General features: G+C 41.2%; 1 protein-coding gene across 3 annotated transcripts in view; it reads left to right on the forward strand.

Moving 5' to 3' along the window:
* Window positions 1-21425, forward strand: part of esamb (endothelial cell adhesion molecule b) — a 58413-nt gene that overhangs the window by 34494 nt on the left and 2494 nt on the right. For 2 of the 3 annotated variants that reach the window (XM_074642342.1, XM_074642341.1), the window contains exons 2-6: window positions 12108-12253; window positions 13422-13623; window positions 14001-14156; window positions 20396-20518; window positions 20611-20740. In XM_074642342.1, the coding sequence (XP_074498443.1) occupies window positions 12143-12253; window positions 13422-13623; window positions 14001-14156; window positions 20396-20518; window positions 20611-20740 (722 nt within the window). In that variant the 5' untranslated portion in view covers window positions 12108-12142. Of the gene's footprint in view, window positions 1-10563; window positions 10771-12107; window positions 12254-13421; window positions 13624-14000; window positions 14157-20395; window positions 20519-20610; window positions 20741-21425 lie in introns of those variants that run through there. The other variant, XM_074642343.1, reaches the window with a different exon arrangement.

A 21425-nucleotide genomic window follows, 5' to 3' on the forward strand; every position in this document is an offset into this window, starting at 1 on the left:
GACCCGAGACGGTGTGAGGGGTGGCGGCGGTGGCGGGGTGGTTGTGGGCTCTGTTGTGGTGCAACATTGCAGACCCATTTAAGCTCTCGGTTTGCCTTTCATTCGCTGCCACTAGCGCCCGAGAGCTGGCTGGAGGAGGAGGGGAGGGGGTTAGGAGGGGCACTGTGGGACTTGTGATGGACAGCTGGGATGAAAAGACCACTGGCAGCCAGTAGTCCGAGTCAGACTGACCAACAACCACAAGAAGACATCAGCTACTTGTTGTTCAGACGCTTCACTGTCGGGACTGTTTTTCTACAGCGTTACATTAAATTAATACCCACACACATTCAGATGTAAATCTTTCCCCCAATTTATGTAATTCACAGAAGTTGCTCCACAAAAGGGGCCTTTGTTTCCCCTCATAAACACCTGTGTGTGTGTGTGTGTGTGTGTGTGTGTGTGTGTGTGTGTGTGTGTGTGTGTGTGTGTGTGTGTGTGTGTGTGTGTGTGTGTGTGTGTGTGTGTGTGTGTGTGTGTGTGTGTGTGTGTGTGTGTGTGTGTGTGTGTGTGTGTGTGTGATCAAAGCCCACCGCTCCCTCCTTCCCTCACTGACTTCCCTGTTTCCTGTTGGTCGGTCAGCTCCGAGGGCATTGTGGTTAAATGCGTTGGATGTCAGAGCTGTAAGAAGACATGTAAAGCATTCAGCATAAACACAAGCATGCACGCCTCAGTCGCTTTAACTGCATAATCATGCATGTAAGAAAACACTGTAACGTGAGAACAAACGGCAGAAAGAGTGTGAAAGGGTTCAAAAGGTCGTTGAACTGTAGTGGGCTCCTGGAGGCAAAGTATACACAATAGATGTGTGGTCTTTTGGTTTGTTTTTCAGTGATGTGAGCATCCTAAAAAGATGTTTATTGGAGCTTGTGATGGTAGTAATCGTATTTCTGATGATTTTATGTTCAGGAAATTAAGATTATAAATAGTTTCTGCGATGAGAAATAACAGGAGAAAACAACATTTAAATTTACATTTAAATTTAAAAATGACAAAAATGACCTGGGTCGGCTAATGTGGCTCATTGATGATCGGCAATCGGTAAAAAATGTGATCGGGGCATCTTTAAAAGTTATATTTGCTCCCACGTCATGGTAGCGACCTGTCAATCACAAGGTAGCCCTAAAGCATCCCCTGCTTTTTGGTCTATTTGACTCTAAATGGGACCATAATTTATTAAATGAACATCATGCTGTATTGAAGAAGACTTGAAACTAGCTATTGAGACCATAAACTCATGTAGGGTCATTTTCTCATAGACTTCTATACAATCTGACTTATTTTTGCAACCAGAGGAGTCGCCCCCTGCTGGCTATTAGAAAGAATGCAAGTTTAAGGCCCTTCCCACATTGGCTTCACTTCTCAGACCCGGATGTTGCCCTCTGGCTGCAACTCAGACGCCATCTAAAGCAGGCTAGCATTGTTTTATTGGCGATGATCAGGCTTTTTGTGTCAAGAAAACTGACGGCTTCAAGAGCTTTTATTCCCTTCAAAATAAGAGGTTTCTCTTCATTCATCCTCAGGTCCCTCACACATGTGTGATGGGAACATCACGAGCAAACAACAAGCATTTTTGTTCACTTTATGTTCAGTACTTCTTACCAACCTATATGTTTTTTTTAACTCATCACTTTTAAACTGAATCTTGTCCATAAGTCAGTGAAGCACAGAAATCCTCCCACTGAGTTCAGTACAGTAATATCGTTCCAATTCTGATATAAGCTGTCATGAGTGGGCTGGTACATCTGCTGTGTCCTGAAGGTGACACTGTAAACAACAAATAAGCCTGAGTTGTACCTTCACATGTGCATGTTTGTGCATGTGAGAGTGAAAGCGGGCGAGTTTTGCGGTGAGAACCGGAGGGAGGTTGTGGGAGTTTGGAGCCATGTGTGCGAGGAGAATCAATTTAAACACAATCAAAAGTTAAGAGGGATTAAAGCTACTGTGATGAGATAGCACACTTAAAATGGTTTAAAATAGCTGCAGAGATTACACTAATGTAATCCAATTTAAAGGAGCCTTCCCCAAATATTTATTATTGAAGCACCATCTGTTTGAAGCCTGTAGGGTCAGTCCGATGGGCGGTTTTACACCAACAAGGCTATTTTGTTGTCCTACATTCCTCCCTGTCCTGTCTGTCAAAAAAGTCACGGAATAAACCCTTTTTTTTTTTTGGCTTAGTCGTAATCTTTGTTCCTGTTTTTCCTCATTCGACATCAACGAATCTGGAGCAGTTTGCAATCTGTTCTTCACTTCCTTAATAAAAGTAAAACTCAAGGTCATCCAGACTTCATCAGAACTAATGAACGATTATAATGAGGACAAGAAATCTGACGCTTAAATAATTTATTATTATGTTGCATTTATGGGGACATTTTAAGACTTTGTTATCGCTGCTCTGACACAGATCCCAGCTCAGCACAGACTGACAAAACATGCTGTAGAGATCAGACAAGCAATGTTTCATACACATCAGCTCCTAATTACGTCACATTAGTGATGTAGCACAGGATGGGACGATATCACAATATATTTCATGAGATTGTAGACATTTTTCAGCAGTTACAGATTATTCCATAGTGTTTATATCGAGGTAGATGTTTCTTTACTATCTCTGGTTGATATTGGACATTGCAGGAAACGTTGCAAAGTGAGCAGAACTGCATTATGCTGATATTGGATTTACAGACAGCGTTTATACTACTACGTTACTACGTTGATGTGTCAGGTATTGACTGGATTTGATTATTTTATGTATAAATTGATTCTAAATTTTAATCTTTCAGAAAATGTTTTATGCCAAATGTATCAAGATAGATTGATAGAGTTTCCTGGAGCTGTTTTATAGCAGAGATGCCCCGCCACTCCTGAAATAAAGAGTGCCTCCGCTTATGTCACAATATTTTTTACATTTTTATTAGGGCTGTCAATTGATTAAAATATCTTATCGCGATTAATTGCATGATTGTCCATGATTAATCACAAATTAATAATTTTTTTTGTATCTGTTCACAATGTAGAGTTATAAAGTTTAAGGTTAAAGGGAGATTTGTCAAGAATTTAATACTCTTATCAATATGGGAGTGGGCAAATATGCTTGCTTTATGCAAATGTATGTATATATTCAATATTGGTACTCAATAACAAAACAAACAATAACAAATATTGTCCAGAAACCCTCACAGGTACTGCATTTAGCATAAAAAATATGCTCAGATCATAACATGACACGGTCAAGCCCAACAGGCAACAACAGCTGTCAGTGTGTCAGTGTGCTGACTTGACTATGACTTGCCCCAAACTGCATGTGATTATCATAAAATGGGCATGTCTGTAAAGGGGAGACTCGTGGGTACCCATAGAACCCATTTTCATTCACATATCTTGAAGTCAGAGGTCAAGGGACCCCTTTGAAAATGGCCATGCCAGTTTTTCGTCACCAAAATTTAGCGCAAGTTTGGAGAGTTATTTAGCCTCCTTAACGACAAGCTAGCATGACATCTAGCTTTAAAACTGAGCCCGATACAACCTCTGAAAGATCGTTTGCGTTAATGCATTTAAGAAATTAGTGGCTTTAAAACAAATTTGCATTCACGCATTATTATCGCGTTAACTTTCACAGCCCTAATTTATACAGTAGATAGTATAATGTAAGTCTCACAGCAAAGGCCATGCATTTAATGAGTACCGTGATTAAACTGTTATCTAGTAACTACATTGATAAGGAGATGAGATGCATCAGGATCATCAGGTCTGATTCAGCTCAACAAGCTGAGGATTGATTGACCACAGCGATGTGTAGCGAATATTGGTGGCTTCAATTTTAAACTCTCACAGAGAACTCTGAGTCAGGAAGCCTGCAATGACTCATGAAGGACACGGATGGACGGATCAGTGACTATAATGACCAATTTATGACAGGATGGGCTTCAAACTGACCTGAACTGTTCTCAGAGTCACACTCACGCTGGGAACCAAAGAAACTGACCTTTTCGATGCAGAATTAAAATGAGCATTAAGTGTTAAGTGTTGTGTTGACCACACAGAAAATGTAACACAGAATCACAGAAACTGAGTCAACAGGCTTCTGTCTGTTTCTTCAGTTCATCAGGTTTTATTCAGTGCGTGATATCAGGTGTTTAGCACCGTTCAGCTAATGTTGGAGTCCAACTTCTAAATATGCGATGATTCGATATGTTAAGCAAACAGTTAATTAGTTCTGTAAAAGAAAGTTTCAAGGAAAGAATCAAACCAGAGAGTTTTATTGATGGAAGGAGTACATTTGGAGGCCATTTGGCGCCACACCCCCCTGGACAACAGACTATAAAATACAAGATCACCGTCTTCCCTTATCTCTCTCTCTGACCGGTTGCCTGTGCCGGTTGGCCCGGCTTAATTCTGGGCCAACCCCCCGAGTCGCACCAAATGTGCTGAAGTCCAGTATCCAGCCAACTTTGAAAGAAAGAGACTCTCACTTCTGGCACATGCTGCCACCGTCACTCCAGCCAAGTGGGAGTTAGCGAAGATCCGGCTGCCAGCCGAGAGAGAGAGATGGAGAGCTTGACCCAAAACGAGTCGCCACGTGGGACGAAGTGGACCAGAGAATGCCTGAGGACGTTAGAGAGCTCCAGGGAGCACAACTTCTCCCTTTGCCATCGGAACCGCCAGGTGAAACTTTACATTTTCCTGGGTTAGTGGAGTTGACGCTAATTAAGTATTTAAGAAGCGTTATCATAAGTAGGATCTCCCATCACAATAGAATTCATATCAACTTGCTTCCCAAACTTCCAGATGCTGAATGGTGCATTCAATCAACTTAACTTTGTCAACATCAAACTATACACCCACTGATTTTACCTGGTATGTGCGGTGGTCCTACTTCAGTCATTGTTCATCGCTGTATTCATTGTTCTCATTCATCATCACATCTATTCATTTATGTGTCTGTTTAATAGTTATTACTGTAGTTGTGTGAGTAGTTTATTTCTAAAGAACTTCATTATGTGGTTTTGTGTATATGAAACATTACGGTTACTGTACATGAGTTATCAACCCTCAGAATTGAGACTAAATTAATGAATTGCCTATAATTTTTTTCCTTTTTTGGAAGGGTAGTGCCCTGATGCAAGTTAAATTCTGTTATTTATTATTAAACCTAATTCCTGATAGCGGACGTGGAGTGCAATCACTCCACTTCATCTTTTGGTACCAATTCATGTGTTCACGATGCATAATTTGGTAGTCTCCTGAAGCTTATTTGGGTCCATATTTTGGTATTATAAAAAATGCATTAACACTACAGTGTTTTGGTTTCCCAGCATGAGGCATTCATGCTCCAGATCTTTGCAGTAATTTATCCGAGCAGAATGCCGCAATTTCGCAAACATGTTTCAGAAGTTGGGAAAAGTAGGGACAAACTGTTACATGTATAATTACTGTATATCACTGGGTGGCTGTGGCTCACAGGTAGAGCGGGTCGCCCACCGATTGGAAGGTCGGAGGTTCGATCCCCGACTCCTCCAGTCACATGTCAAAGTGTCCATGAGCAAGATACTGAACCCCAAATTGCTCCCGAAGGCTGTGCCATCGGTGCATGAATGACTATTTAGATCAGACCTTGCATGGCAGCCTCTGCCATCAGTGTATGTGAATGTGTGTGTGTGAATGGGTGAATGTTGACATGAATGGTCGGTAGACTAGAAAGGCACTATTTACCATTTACCATCACAATATAGAATTACATACATTGTGAAAGGCACCAACCTCTAGTGTAGCAGCGTGTATCAGATGAGGTATTGCCACAGTTAACAGTCTGTTATTTCAGTGATGTTATTCTCTTTATACTTTCCATCCACAACAAAAGGGATCAACTGGTCCGATTTAGTTTAAGCAGTCAACTCGAGCCACTACTACACCCCCCATGACAAACTCCTCACACTGCACCACAACACACTCTTTTTAGTCGTGATATTGTATTTGAGCCGTCAATGCTCTGTGCACTCTCTTTGCTGCATGCCTGCTGGCACACCGCTCACCTGAAAGCTATACTTGGTGCTACTGGTGTAGCTGCTGTTCAAATAGCGTTTCAAAAGCTCCACCTCCTACACCCCAGCATCCAGCTGAAGGCTCTGAGTCTATCTCCCCCTCCCCCAGGGGGAGAAGACTCTCCGCTGTGCCGAGCTTGAATTGAAGAATGTGACCTATTTCATGTGACTGAAAATTACATATGTTAATTAAATACAAGTGTGAAATGAATGTAAAGAGGTGTTATGAACACGAAACATTTGCTTTGACTTCAAAGTTTTACAGCATCACTCGGAAACAGAAAAGTGCATCCAGGCTGCTGTTCAGACCTTTGACCTTTAGACCCTGTTGTTGCCTCAGATTATCAGTACATTTTTAAGGCGGCTGTTGTATCGATGGGGGGGAGCGGAGAGGGGTAGAGGTGTAAATGGAGGGTAAATCTGAGCCTCAGCTAAAGCTTTAGCTCCCGAGAGGGACTCGCATGAGAGAAAGACATGGGTGGAAGCGGAGATTACTCGGAGAGATAGAGTGGGGCTGGTTAAAGAGGATCAGTTTATCTTCACACAGGCCTTCGTGGCTCCCCCGAGGGCTCTGAGAGAGGGACTGACTTTTTATCCTCCATTCGATCACAGCAGCAGAATTAGATTGCCTAGTTAGACATGCAAATCGCATGTATTTCAGTAATAAACTAGAGGGTTTGTTTATTTTTAGACACACCTGCTCAGCCCGGTTTTCAAATCTCATTCACACGACGGTTCACCTGTGTTGCTTCACTTAATTTATTCATCTGTTGTGTCTTATATTCAGAGATGTTGGTGATATATGAGGATTTCCACAGTGCTTTTATCTATTATCAGATGATCTGTTTTAGCATATGCATGTGCTGCCCTCTTTGGATGACTCGCGGTACCGCAACACACTCACATTTGATCTCTTAATTGTGCCCTGGCTCAGACATGCGTGACAGGGTCCACTCTTTTTTTGATTAGTCCGTGCAGGTTGGCGGCGTCCCTGCCGTCCTAATTGCCGTTTCAGCCGAGACTATGCCAATATCTCATAGCCAGGATGCCTTGCAGGAAAACAAAAAAAACCACAGTGTTTATTCTAAAGAGAAGAATCCAATTAGCAGATATAAAGCGTGGCTAGGCTGAACGATCGCCTCTGGCAAAATGTAATTAGGACAGAGTTTACTGAGGCTACATAGCATCATATCTGCATCCCCTTTTATTGGCAGCTTTTCCAGCTTTTTTTTTTTTCTCTTCCCTGTTGTGATGGATTTAAATTGACTTCATACCCATATCCACATCTTGAACCGCCTCTATCTGTCTGTGTCTGCAGCCAAACACACACACACACGTCCCAGATGGAGACAGCCACGGATTAGTGAAGATTTTCCTTCATTTAATAAACAATTGAATGACACAGTTTTGGGGATAAACCCGCTCAAAGAAGCACAAGAATAGTCTGGAGTGAGGAGACTACAGGGCATTATCTTACTTCATCATGGAATATCATTCAGAATTACTCTCAGCGTCCATCACTCACATGAAGACGCAGCGTAAAGTCTCATCAACCTAAAGAAAAACCTGATCCTTTCTGATTGGGTCTCCGTCTACACAACGTACATTAATCGGCATGCAACGCCTGCACAGCACTTCACAGCATTATACAAGGAGACAGATTTCATGTACACACAATCCCAAACGGGGCCTTTTTCTGTGTTGTTACATAATTGTTACAGCGCACACGCGGCGGCTCAAACACAATAGCTGCTGGAAATGAAATCGGAGCACTAACAGGATTTGTGAGGGAAAAACTATGTTTCATATCTGGGAAAAGAGAGAGATGGGGCTGCTGTACATTATGAATCAAAACCAGGCTGATACGATGACGGCTGCGGAAACGATGGTGATGATAAAGATATTAATCTCATGCATGTATGTTGTCCAATAGATGGCTTTACTGCTCGACACTGACATGAGGAGATGCTGGATGTGAAGACGTGCTTTATGATTAGAAGGGGGGAAGATGATTTTTGGCATTTATGTCTCACAATATACATCACAGGGTCTGACATCTCTTCATGTGATAAAAAAAGCACTGCCATGGATTCTTCTGTGGGTAGATGGCAATGACGGACCACAACTTCAGTCCAGACTGAAGTATCTCAAATATCTGATGGATTGCTATTAAATTGTGACATTGTGACTTTTTTTTTTTTTTTTTTTACTTTGTTGATCCTCTGACTTTTCATACTGCGCCATCATCAAGTCAGAATTTTAATTTGTCCAATACTTTGATTTATGACCAGATACCTGTAAAGCTAATGTCATTCCCATCAGCCTCAGCCCTAATTTGTGTTCAGTGCTAATTAGCAAACGTTAGCATGCTAACGCACCAAACTAAAATAGTTGACATAGTATTAGTAAACATTACATAATCTAAAAATCCCCATGCTGACATTTTCATTGTGAACATGTTAGCATGCTAACGATAACATTAGCTCAAAGTGCCACTGTGCTTAAGTACAGACATTAATTAAGAGCAGCTAGCGTGGCTGTAGACTCTTGGGGTGCGTTCCAAATTGCATACTTTTTCTTTTTACTTTTTAGTACACTGCAGCTGCCTTTACAAAGTACATACTGTTGCATCTAGTATGCATACAATTGGGACATACTACTTCGTCATGCGCCTTGAACTTTGACCCTCTTGCTCATATATCTGCCACACAGAGGATTGTGGGCCAGAATAGTCAAAAGTCAAAAGCATGCTGGCTTGCGTACTGCAAAATGCGTCAGGATATAGTAGGACATCCTGGTATTTTTGACGTACTGCATTTGACATACTATGTATTGGGACAAACTAAATCTTTTTCTTTCATACTAAATTACTAAACTAAGTATGGTAGTATGGGTACTGGGAACGCACAGTTAGTGTTGTTGTAATCTCTATGAACAGATTCTGCATCCTCACATAGAATCTGTAGGCAACGAATTTGGCATCGTTTGTAGTCCGGGTAGTGTTGACCACTCACGTTCAAGAAGGCTTTGGTTGAATGCAGGTAAACAGTCCGTGTGGAGAGCAAAGAGGCGGAACGCATTGGCCAAAATGCAATCTCAGAACCCGCCGGCTATCGTCTGACGATGATTTAGCTTTTTATTGATTTAGCTGGCTACTCCCTCAACTCCAACTCCAGTCTTGCATCTCAAGTTGCTAATCGGACGGTAAACGATGAGGAGCCAACGGAATTAAGAAGTCTTGGCCTGGATATCTGCTGGCTACTGCAAAAATATAGCCCCATCCCCCCAGAGGCTTATCTGTCTTCGGATTGATCGCCGATGGGTTCAGAGATTGGTCTTGTTGTTACCACTTTAGCAAAGTAACACAGTTGATCTGAAAACATCTGTTTGTTAGTTCATACATTCATAAAGGCACAGTCACAATAGCACCCCTCAGTGAATATTCACTCCGTCTCAACTTGGAGACCAATTTAAGAATGTGTTTCCTGTTTCAGTGCGATCTCTTTGCAGGTTCAACTTTGCTGTATGAATGTATAGTAACACTGATGTACTGTGTTTGGAAAGGGAGAAATTATTATTGTAATAATGCGCCATCACCTTGTTTTGTACAATATTACACGACTAGACTACAAAAAGCAGCATCACTCTTATAGACTGTTTGTAGCCTGTGATCGCTCTGCAAAATATGTATTTTGAATCGTAACATCACACCCACATTTTGGGTCTGAGTGTGTGGCAGTATTGTTAGAGAGAAGATTATTCTGACTGCACTTTAAAGAAAACTCTCAAGGTCATCATACAGTATCTACTGTAGTCTAATTTGTAGATTTTCCTTTTTTTCATTTTGTGCCATCAAACATGCCATCTTTTGCTCACATGCTGGATGCCTCATTTCAAACTCCTAACATGTGGACTCCACATTCAGGCTCAGCGGATGTTGCACGACACAAATGATTAAATGTAGAGCAAAGTGATCTGCTAATCGTAATTTAGAGAATGTAAATGTTGATATGTTGATGATGATGACAGTGACAGCAGCGTTGGCGGCTGAAGTGACCGTGTGTCAGATCATATCCATGTCCAGCTGAGCCCTTTTGCTCACGTGAGGTGAGAGGATTGAGCCCGGGATTGTTTAGGGATTAGTCAGAAGGATTTACCAGATTCAGAGATTCAGAAATTAAGGGACAGCAGCGCCCCAGCGGCGGGGACACGTCGTCCCGGGAGGAATAAGAAAGCACTGAGTCACTGCAGCAAAACTAAAAGTCAAAAAAGAAGTTTCTCTTTCTCTTTTTTTCTCCCTTAAAATCTCACACACATACACACTGTACTCCTCTTCATCGAAACAACCCCCCCACAGCTCAGCACCCAGCTCACCTAATTCTCCTGCCTCACGCTCTCAGTCTGGAGAAGGATGAAGGCGTGCCTGGATGAACAGATGTGGAGATTTCAGCTGCCGGTCTATGGATCATAACACTCCCTCTCTCTCTCTCTCTCTGTATTCTCCTGTCCATCCAACTGAGCTCATGAGGGACACTTTTCGCAGTGTTTTCTGCCGTAGAAGGATTTAGTGGCTATTTTCTTCGTGTACGTTTTTTTTCACCAATCAAACTGGAGACACAAGTGGACACCGACTGCTGGGATCAGGTGATCCAGCTTCAGCTGTCCGGTTCGGGTGACTGGGCGCCTTGTGAGTTGGACATCCTACTTTGTCCTCTTTAGTATCTTGTCTTCTTCCATTCTTCAATCCTTCTTTTTTTTGCTAATTTTTCCTATGTGAAAATATTATCAAGTGTTTTCTTAACAGTTGCTTTCTTGACATTTGTGAGCACGAGTCTTTAAACCACCACATGATTAAGGTTATTTGTCTCATAATCTATGCCCCAGTCTTTACATTTTGATCCTTAAGATTAGCTTTAGTTATATTATTTGTAAAATGCATGCATATAAAGATGTAAACAAGGCTGTTTTGGGGGAAATTGGAGGAGGCTATATACTTTATAATAAGATCATCTGGCTCAAATGCAACTTTACAACTGAAGCACATGTCTTTAGTCTGCTTCTGCCTGCTGCCATATGATGTGATTAGTTTGCCTCGCCTCAGTTCGGGTATAGCTGGATGTACAGAAGCCAAAAGGACAACACACACACGACAAGATGTCAAGTGGAAGTCAAAGCATGTTTGGGATTGACTGATCCGGAGGTTGTTGGTGATTAATAACAGATCAGATCAGCTCATGGCACAGTTAAGAAATTCAACTTGATGACCGAATCCACTGGAGATGTTTGAAATGATATTTCCCCAATTCACAATTTTACAAATTTGTATTTTTTTTTCATATTTCATCTATCTGATTTTTTTTCTCCTTATTGTACAGATGGACAAATTTCAGCAACAAAGACGCATACAGTCAGCAGAGTGAACTTCTATATGGTCAATTTTGTTGGTTTAGCAATATTTGGTTAAATTTCATAGGAAAAAAAATCATCAAATAACCGTTTAAATTATTTTTCAAGCAAAACGACCAAAACATTCCCTTCTTTTAGCTCCTCAAATGTGAGGATTTGCAGCCTTTCTCTGTTTTATATCAATGTAAAGTGAATATCTTTGGGTTTTGTGCTGTTGGTCGGACGAAACAAGATGTTTGAAGACGTCACATTAGGCTTTGAGGAAATTGAAACAGGCATTTTTCACTATTTTCTGACATTTTATATTGGGAAGATATTCAGCAGGTTAAGTAATAAGTAAAATAAGCATTAGTTGAAGCCCTGCAAAAAACACAGATTCAGTGGGAGCTATAGGCATGCAAAGACAAAAAATAATCTAAAATTCAATAAAACAAACTATAAATATCACATAACAAAAACAAGAATTTATATGCATAAAATTGAAGCGTGACACGGGATGAAAATACTCCGTTATTCGAATTTATCTTCATAATGGCACCGGCCTGACAACAACAGAAACTGCTGAGTCGCTGCTACATTACATTGTTGATCAAGCGTTTCCTGTGTTTGTTGTTCCAGGTGACACCAAGGAGGTGGAGATCCCCAGAGGAGAGATGGAGGTGGTCAAGGGCCAGATGGTGGTGTTGCACGCCTGGTACAGCCCCAACTCAGACATCTCCAAAAACTCTGTTGTTTGGCTCTTCACGGGAAAACAATCCAAGCAGGTTAGAAAAGGTCAAAAGGTCAATCTGCAATGATGTGCTGTCTAATTCACCCTGCCCTGACCTCTAGTGGAGTCCCTCTTCAAAGGGATTAAAGTACAGTGTGTGTACTGATCCTCCTACTACTGTAGTGGAAGTATTATATCTATGAAGCAAAACATTAGAGCTGAAACAATGAATGGACAGCTGTTTTCGTTCGTCATAGTTGTTTTTCTAGCAAAAATGAAAAAGATTTCTCTTTCTCCAGCTTGTCCAATGTGAGGATTTGCCGCTTCTGTTTGTTTTTTATCATTTTAATTTGAAATATCTTTAAGTTTAAACTGTTGGTCAGACAAAACATGACATTTGAAGACGTACCCTAGTGCTTCAGGAAACTGTGATCAACATTTTTTGCCATTTTTAGAAAATAATTGACTGATTAAATAGAAAAAGAAAATAACAATTGGTTGCAGCCCTGCAAAATATAGAAAACCTATTTAAATTACCTTTTTCGTACTATATCAATTAAAAATGTATTTCAGGAATTCTTATTTAAGTACTAGGTCTGTGTCATCTGAATTTTATGCGAGAGGAAAAGAGCTTTTTTGTATTGCATGACACATACAGTATATTATATTCTGAAAAACCCATCTAGTGATATGATCTGTAGAGATTAGGATTATTAATGCCAACACCACCGCTGATCGCTAATTCATAGCGGAAGGAAAGATTATTAACGAAAGGACGCCACTAATGACATTTCATCACTACTTTTAACTGCACCTCCTATATGTGGCACGGACTGCTGGTCAAACTATGTGTGTGTGTGTAGGGTCTTTGCATGATTAATATAATCTAGACAGTGTCAGTGACCGATGCCTGCGAGCTTATCTCAAACAGAAAATCTGCCTAAAATTCAACATCCACCATCTGTACATGTTAGGATTATCTTTATGAAGGACACCGTTATATGGTTAATCTGCACATCTTAATATGGCCACCGCAAATCAAACTCTAAATATTTCTCTCGTATGACCGGAGAGAAAAGTCTGTGTAGTATCTTATTTTAAGAATGTGTTGTATTTCATAAAAAGTCTCAGACTAAGAAATGTTACGATCTAATTAGGATTATTATTAATTAACCGTGTAATGATGCTATGCTGCTGCTGCTGCTGCTTCCTTTTCTGTTCAGGTGATAAACTTTAGCGCGGGCGAGGTCGGCCGCGGCCAGAACGAGTTCGCCAAACGAGTGGGCTTCAGCGCGTCCATGCCCTCAGCCAACCTCTCCATCTACATCAACAACACCCAGGAGTCCGACTCGGGGCAGTACTTGTGCTCCGTCATCATCCCTGGAAGTGCTGGCATTTTCGGACAGATGCACCTTAATGTCAAAGGTAATGGAGCACAGCGTCAGAGAAGAGATTTCAAAGGTTAGGTTTAATCAGAGCGGTCTGCGACACACACAGCTCACACATTTCCTCGGATTGGGAAATTCTGATCAGACCAGTCTGTTTAAAATTGTACATTTCTGAGAGTAAGCACCGTCCAGATAGAATTCATGTGCTGTTTAGGCTCTGAGGTCATGATGTCATCCTCCAGCAGCAGATTTAAACAGCGTGGGATCAAAACATTTACTTATTTTTATGTAATATGGCTACTGCCCAGAAAAATCGGGATTAAAGCCTAACGTACAAGTTCATCATAAGGTCCTTGATCCTGCATCTTATCTGAACTTCTCACACTCTGTCTGTCTGTCTCTCTGTCTCGGCAGTCCCGCCGTCTCCCCCAGTGTGCTCCATGACGGGGAACCCAGTGGTGAAGGGCAACGTGACTCTGAGCTGTAAGTCCAGTCATGGAAAACCCGTCCCTCAGTACAAATGGACCAAGGCTGCACCAATGTCTGAGGTCTTCTTCGCCCCGATGCAGAGTGAGTACATAATGAGGATCAGTCATCCAGATATAATGGAGGTTTGTGATGCTTGCAGCATTGAAAAAAATTTAATTTAACAACTTTTGTTACTTTTTTCTATCGTAGAAATAGTCCCCTACAAAAACGGCTCATCTAAATCGCCTTATTACCACACCTTCACTGCTATTAAGCTCAACGAGCAGCAAGCAGTGGTGTAGGAGTGATATTGGTGGAGGTTGTTGGGGTTGTATGCAACCTGAGAGGAAGAACAGGAACTATTCAAAGGCTGAAAAATTTACTTTCACCTCGTCTGCGTGCTTTTCAGGTTTAAAAAAAAAGACTTTAATCTATATTTCTGCGTGATAATCTTTTAGAATATGCTAGAATTGAACATTAAAGGTAGGGTTGGTAATGAGAGAAGTGATCTGTACGCCTGTTTTATGTGCAGGTATAAATGTCATGCACCTTCCTGCTGCCCCTGACACCTCGCACGCAGATGAGTCCTTGTTGCCGGGTCACATTCGTGATCATAAGCAGCCTGCAGGCTTTACTGATAGATGCACCTCAGAAGAAGATGCTTTTTAACATGCAGCATGAAATCTTCTTTACAGATTGAGACAACTCAAACCACAACAGAGAGAAAGAGCAATGCATTTGGGCATGCTTCTTTCTATATGCTTCTATTGTTGTGCTAGTTTGTTTGTTTCTAGATGATGCTGCGAAGAGAGCACCATCTGTTGCTATACAACAGGATTTAGGCTGATTGATTGAGTATTGACTTAACTGCTTTGATCTTTGGTCCTCATCTCTTTATAGCAGGGAAAAGTGCTCAGACTCATAAAATGAAAACTACTCCCTCTGATTGTGCATTGACCCAGGCTTTTGTTGCGCAGTAATGCACACTCTCGCCTACATCACATGTGTATCTGTGCCCTCTTACATGCCATCGACACTTCAAACCCATCTTTTTTATCAGTGACACTTGAACTCTGCTATTACTGCTTATCTCTTTCATGCAATCTCTCTGTGTTTTCTCTCTGTGCTGATCCTGTCTTGGCACTCCTCATTTCCTGTTGACCTTGGTGCCTAATCTAACAAGCCCCATGTCATTACTTGATCAGCCCCCTCTAAGAGGCATAAGTTGGATTTGGGACTTCACTCCAGCACCCTCCCCATCAGTTTGTACCACTCCTTCCCTACCTCTCTACCTCTCATTCATGCTCACTCTCTCTCTGCCATCTTTCCTAAACAAAAAAAAAACACAAACAGAATGGAGAGCCTGCCCCCAGCCCACGTTTGTCCTTGGGTTCATGGGTAAGGGTTTTCACTCATACATGTTCCACTCATTTCCCCAACTCCCATCCCACCTCCTTACCTGCAAACAAATCACAGCCATTAAGCTGTAGCAAAAGGCTTTAAAGGAAAACAAATCAACCCAATTTTATATGAATACTTATAGGATTATGTTTCAGAAATGATTACCGTCAAAAAAAAGAAAAAAAAAGCTTAGCATAGGTGTTCATATTCTCCTTGCTCACTCATTGATTAAATCATCAAAACATGTGGACGTTAAACTCTCGAGGAATAGCCGTAGTTCATCCTCGCTGTAATCTCAAACAGCTGTTTCCTATTGGAATATTTTGCATAATATGAGACTTGCGTATATTTCTATTTTGTAAAAGAAGGGTTGAATTTGTTCTTTAAATCTTTGTAGTGTGTGTGCTGTGTTGGTGTTGTGTCTGAAATGGTTAGTTGATCGGTGACAGAATATAATAATTGTAGGGTTGACAGTCGATTAAAATATTTAATAGCGATTAATCACACGATTGTCCAGAGTTAATTGTGATTAATCGCAAATTAATCACACATTTTTTTATCTGTTCAAAATGTACCTTTTAAAGGGAGATTTGTCAAGTATTTAATACTCTAATCAACATGAGAGTGGGCAAATATGCTTGCTTTATGTAAATATATGTATCATTGGAAATCAATTAATAACACAAAACATTGACAAATATTGTCCAGAAACCCTCACAGGTACTGCATTTAGCATAGAAAATATGCTCAAATCATAACATGGCAAACTGCAGCCCAACAGGAACAGTCAGTGTGTCAGTGTGCTGACTTGACTATGACTTGCCCCAAACTGCATGTGATTATCATAAAGTGGGCATGTCTGTAAAGGGGAGACTCGTGGGTACCCATAGAACCCATTTTCATTCACATATCTTGAGGTCAGAGGTCAAGGGACCCCTTTGAAAATGGCTATGCTAGTTTTTCCTCACCATAATTTAGTGTAAGTTTGGAGCGTTATTTAGCCTCCTTTGCTACAAGCTAGTATAACATGGTTGGTACCAATGGATTCCTTAGGTCTTTTAGTTTCATATGATGCCAGTATCTTTCTTCTAGCTCCCGCTGAGCTCGCTACAACCTAAATTTGCAAGTTGCATTAATACGTTAAAGAAATTAGAGGCGTTAAAACGAATTTGCGTTAACGCTTTATTATCGCGTTAACTTTGACAGCCCTAATTGGAATATTTTCCTGAATATACTGTATCCATAATGAGGATTTTGCTTAATATGAGACTTGAATATATTTCTATTTAGTCAAATAAAGGTTGAATTATTTCTTTAAATCTTTGTAGTGTGTGTGTGTTGGGTTGGATTTATCTGCCATCCCATTGCATGCATTCATCTTTTTAAACTAAAGGACACAACCACCACTTAGAGTCCATAGTACGGCAGAAATGGTTAGTTGATCAGTGATAGAATATAATAACCCAAAGGTTTGACATTTTGGAAAACAGGCTAATTTCTTGCTGAGAGTTATTAGATGAGAATATCAATACCACTCATGTACAGTATTTAATAATCCCCTGCAGCTTGGACAGTGTCATGTGAGGAAGCAAACCATACCATGAGCTTCATATACATTAATCATGTGTCATGTGTCGGGGCTTTGACAAATGCCGCTCGGTGACCTTGCAGCGGCGGCAGCGTAATATGAGTAATGCCCCTGTCTCGATATGATGCAGCACCCTCTGTAACGTCAGATGCATCCGCCGCTGGGATCCGATCGCCGTGCAGGCTCGAACTCGCTCCAAGCTCCGAGTCAGCTGATGTTCTGCTTATCTGTCACAATTGGGTTTTGGTTCTTCACAGCTGGTTTTCAAGCCAGAGGGATTAAATAATCAGAGAGGGGATAAGTGCATATCACACTTATCTGCCACTGTTTTATTTGGCGCCCACTTTTGCTTTGATTTCTGAGGCACGGTTTTAATACTTTGGTTGAAAAGGTTATCAATAAAGCTATGGTCTGTTAATGACTACCAGCTATTCTTACTTTCACATTTCAACCCTTTTAGTGTGTATGGATGTATTTATTTGTATGTGATCACATTCACCAGACCAGCATGGACAGGTAATGCTTATCAGCAGCAAATTATAACAGGAATTTCTGACTTTGTCATTGTTCTAGATAAAGGGGCTCTATGTAAGAATCAGAAGTTGCTTGTTAACTGTGACCCCCTGTCAGTATCCTGTTGCTCGCGCTTGTGCTTGCACTACGTAGACATGAGCGAGCATCGGTCAAAACAGTGAGGCGACACACACGAGATTGAATGTGACTGACAGCTAAAACCACAATATCACTATATATTTCACATATTTGGCAGTAAGTATTATGATTGTGAGTTAATCATTTAGAAAATGTTGGCGGGTCCAAAATGAATGTTTTGTTTATCTCTGTGGAAGATATCTGACGTTTGGTTCCCACTTCTAACGAGTCTTGTGAGCCAATAGAAAAACTACATTGGTATCACGTGATATCTCTGAGTGGTCAGTTAGTGTGGAAAAAACAGATAAATGGCAGGGATTGACTGTAATCCACAGGACAGTGGATAGAATCTTGAAAGGGGGGAGAGAGAGAGAGTGGATTCGGAAAGGGCCACAGGCCGGATTCGAACCCGGGCCGCCGCGGTCAGGACCAAGCCTTAATACATGGACGCCCGCTCTACCAACTGAGCTAACCCAGGCGCCCAACAACACAGCATTTTAAAGCCAGATGTGCCAAGAGGAACAGATGGTGTTGAATGGAAATGGCCAGTTGAGACGGATGTATACACACTTACTGCTGTTTCATAACCACGGTGGGAGAAGATATTAAAACAAAAAATTGCAGAATCCTCTGCAGAGCTGTCTGCTGCACCAATGCCAAACTATGTACTGGGGGCCCTGGATTTGGGCCAATAGTGGATTAAATTCTGGATTATGAGTGGGAATCAGTAGTGATATGTTGCACACAATGATGGTATCATGGTATAGATGATTCTGTGATACACAATACATCATTGTATCTGTAAATTAGGAGGAAAATATATTTTTTTCAATAAGTAAATCAGGAATCAGTATTTATTTAAAGGTAGAGTGTGTAGGATTTGGCGGCATCTAACGGTGTGGTTGCAGATTGCAACCAACTGAGTACCCCTCCGCTCCCTCCTCCCTTTCCAGGACTGCGGTTACGTGAGTCTCCGAGTGAAAAACCGTGGTAACGCTGTTTGCCTCCCTCAGAGCCCATCCTTACCACAATAACTTTAGGAGCAACGGAAGTCAGACGGTATCACAGTTTGCCCTCTGCGACGCACATTAGCGCAGTTTCACAAGCGTGTCGGAGAACTACGGTGGCCTTCAGGTAACGTAAAAACAAAAAAAAAGGCTCTCACTAGAGCCATTGCTTGGTGACGTCACCAATTGGTTTGTGGACTGCCGTTTTGAAGCCTCGAGTTCGGCATTTTGGCAGTCACCATCTTGGTTTTCTGCAACCAGAAGTGACACAAGAGGGTGGAGCTATGTACAACTGAACACTGATTAAGACATTTTCAAGTGACCAAAATGTTACAATTAACTTTCATGAATTGAAAACACTCTATGAAAAGGTTAAAGTTCTAAGGCGTAAACACAGACAACTCTCAGATCGGACAACACCGTGGTAGCAACCTGTCAATCACAAGGTAGCCCCGCCCTAAGCATACCCTGCTTTATGGTCTATTTGACTCTAAATGGGACCATAATTTACTAAATGAACATCATGCTGTATTGAAGAAGACTTGAAACTAGCGATTGAGACCATAAACTCATGTTTACAATGTTTACTGAGGTAATAAATCAAGGGAGAAGTAGGTTCATTTTCTCATAGACTTCTATACAATCAGACTTCTTTTTTTGCAACCAGAGGAGTCGCCCCCTGCTGGCTGTTAGAAAGAATGCACGTTTAAGGCACTTCAGCATTGGCTTCACTTCTCAGACCCGGGAGTTGCCCACTGGTTCTCTGCTACTGTAGAAACATGGCGGACTCCGTGAAGAGGACCCGCTCCCAATGTCGATATGAAGGACTCATTCTAAACTAACGAAAACACAATTATTCTTAGTTTCAGGTGATTAAACACTAATGAAAACATAGTTATGAATATTATATTCCATTTCTGCTAATACATCCCCCAAAATATTACACATTGTTCCTTTAATGCATTATGTCACAGCCCGATTCATGGAATTGGACAAAAATCAGGAGACACACGGGTATACTAACAAATAAAGTAATTTATTAAACACCAAATAATCAAAACAAGTCAAATTAATAGATGGGAGGAATCTGTAAAGTCAATAGTGTAGGGAGAGTGAGAGTGGAAATGTGCTGCATGGGTGGTGCTGTTAAAACAAGAGAAAGGAACCAAAAGCCACAAGTTGTGTGGTGAGAGGAGATCTGACCACAAAGGACTGGCTGCATGGGACACATCAAAGCCCAGGTGTGTCCCATGCTGCTGATTTACTTTCAGGTTTGCAGAGACAGAAAGCTCAACAACAGCAAATACACTAAGCAGAAGGGCTGTCGCTGTTGTCATAGTTTAAGCTTTTTAACAAACACACCAACATGTGTGTAAATCCAGGTGTAAAAGAGCAAAAACTAGCTGAACTCTCAGAAAGAAAAAAATTAAAAAATAATAAACTTCCTTTAATTTCTGTCAATTTATTTATGTTAAATGATAGTGCTGTTGTTTCCTTTATATACTCAATCTACGAGATTTAATCCTCACAGTTCATTCTTGCACTAAAGTTGTGTTTGTTACTTTAGCAATATAGTTCCCTAGTGTGTAATACTGTGATATATGTCGATCTACATAGTTTTCTACTTGCCCTCCTGCACAGATCCCATAAATATGATTGTGACATATGTGTGTAACCGTGTGGTTGTTTTGCAGATGAGAGACACGGCACCCTCAGGCTGACCAACCTCACTAAAAGCATGTCGGGGAAGTACATCTGCCGAGCCAGCAACACCGCCGGCTCCGACAGCTGCTCCATTAACCTGGAGGTTATCACCTGTACGCGCACAGTACTGTTTACTCCACTACACACCGGCGTATTCAACACACTCCCATTAAGTGTTAATCCTCATCTGTGGTCTGTTTCCCAGCTTCCAATGCAGGCATGATTGCAGCGGCTACTCTGGGGTCGATAGTGGGACTGGTGGCCATGGCGTTCTTCCTCATATTCATACTGAGGAGGAGGAGGGACACTGAGGAGGAGATGGCCAACGAGATCAAGTGAGTTTCGCTAAAGTGGCCACTTTATTAGGTACACCTGTACAATCTAATGCAATTTATACAACAGCCCAGTCATAAATTCTACCTTGACAAAGTTAATTATGTTCAGTTTTGTCATAAATTTGTAAACTCAGTTGCATGTTTATTATTGAGCTCATAGTACTGGTCTACATTATATTACATACTGTACATGAGTGGGGCAGAATATAATGTCATGTAACTGGATAATGTAGTCCAGTAAAACACTGCCACGAACTATGATCTCATTGCTAAAACATATAATTGTATCACAGTGTCAAGAAAACCTACAATATAGGCATCATAGAAGTACTTTGAGGCAGAACAGTGGTATTAGCTTGTACAGGTGTGCCTAATAAAGTGGGCACAGAGTGTATGTGTGTAATGAAACAGGCTGTGAAGTACAGCTATTACAAGTTATTTATTTATTTATTTGCAGAAACTACCTCAAAACTTTATACTTGCAGGCAAAAAGGAAGCAAAGAAAGAAGGAAGGAGGTAGCTGTGCTCATTGCAATCGTATTGGAGCTCTTTATTTCTTTAGGGCGCCAGCAATCAGAAGCATAGATCCATTAAATTCACAAATAAGTAGGGCGAGCACTCCCACATTCTCCTCTTGCATTTTTCCCCTTTATTAAATCAAAAGCAGTCGGTGCCACTGTTATTA

Source organism: Sebastes fasciatus, chromosome 7 (assembly GCF_043250625.1).
Source record: "Sebastes fasciatus isolate fSebFas1 chromosome 7, fSebFas1.pri, whole genome shotgun sequence".
Classification (NCBI taxonomy): Eukaryota; Metazoa; Chordata; class Actinopteri; order Perciformes; family Sebastidae; genus Sebastes; species Sebastes fasciatus.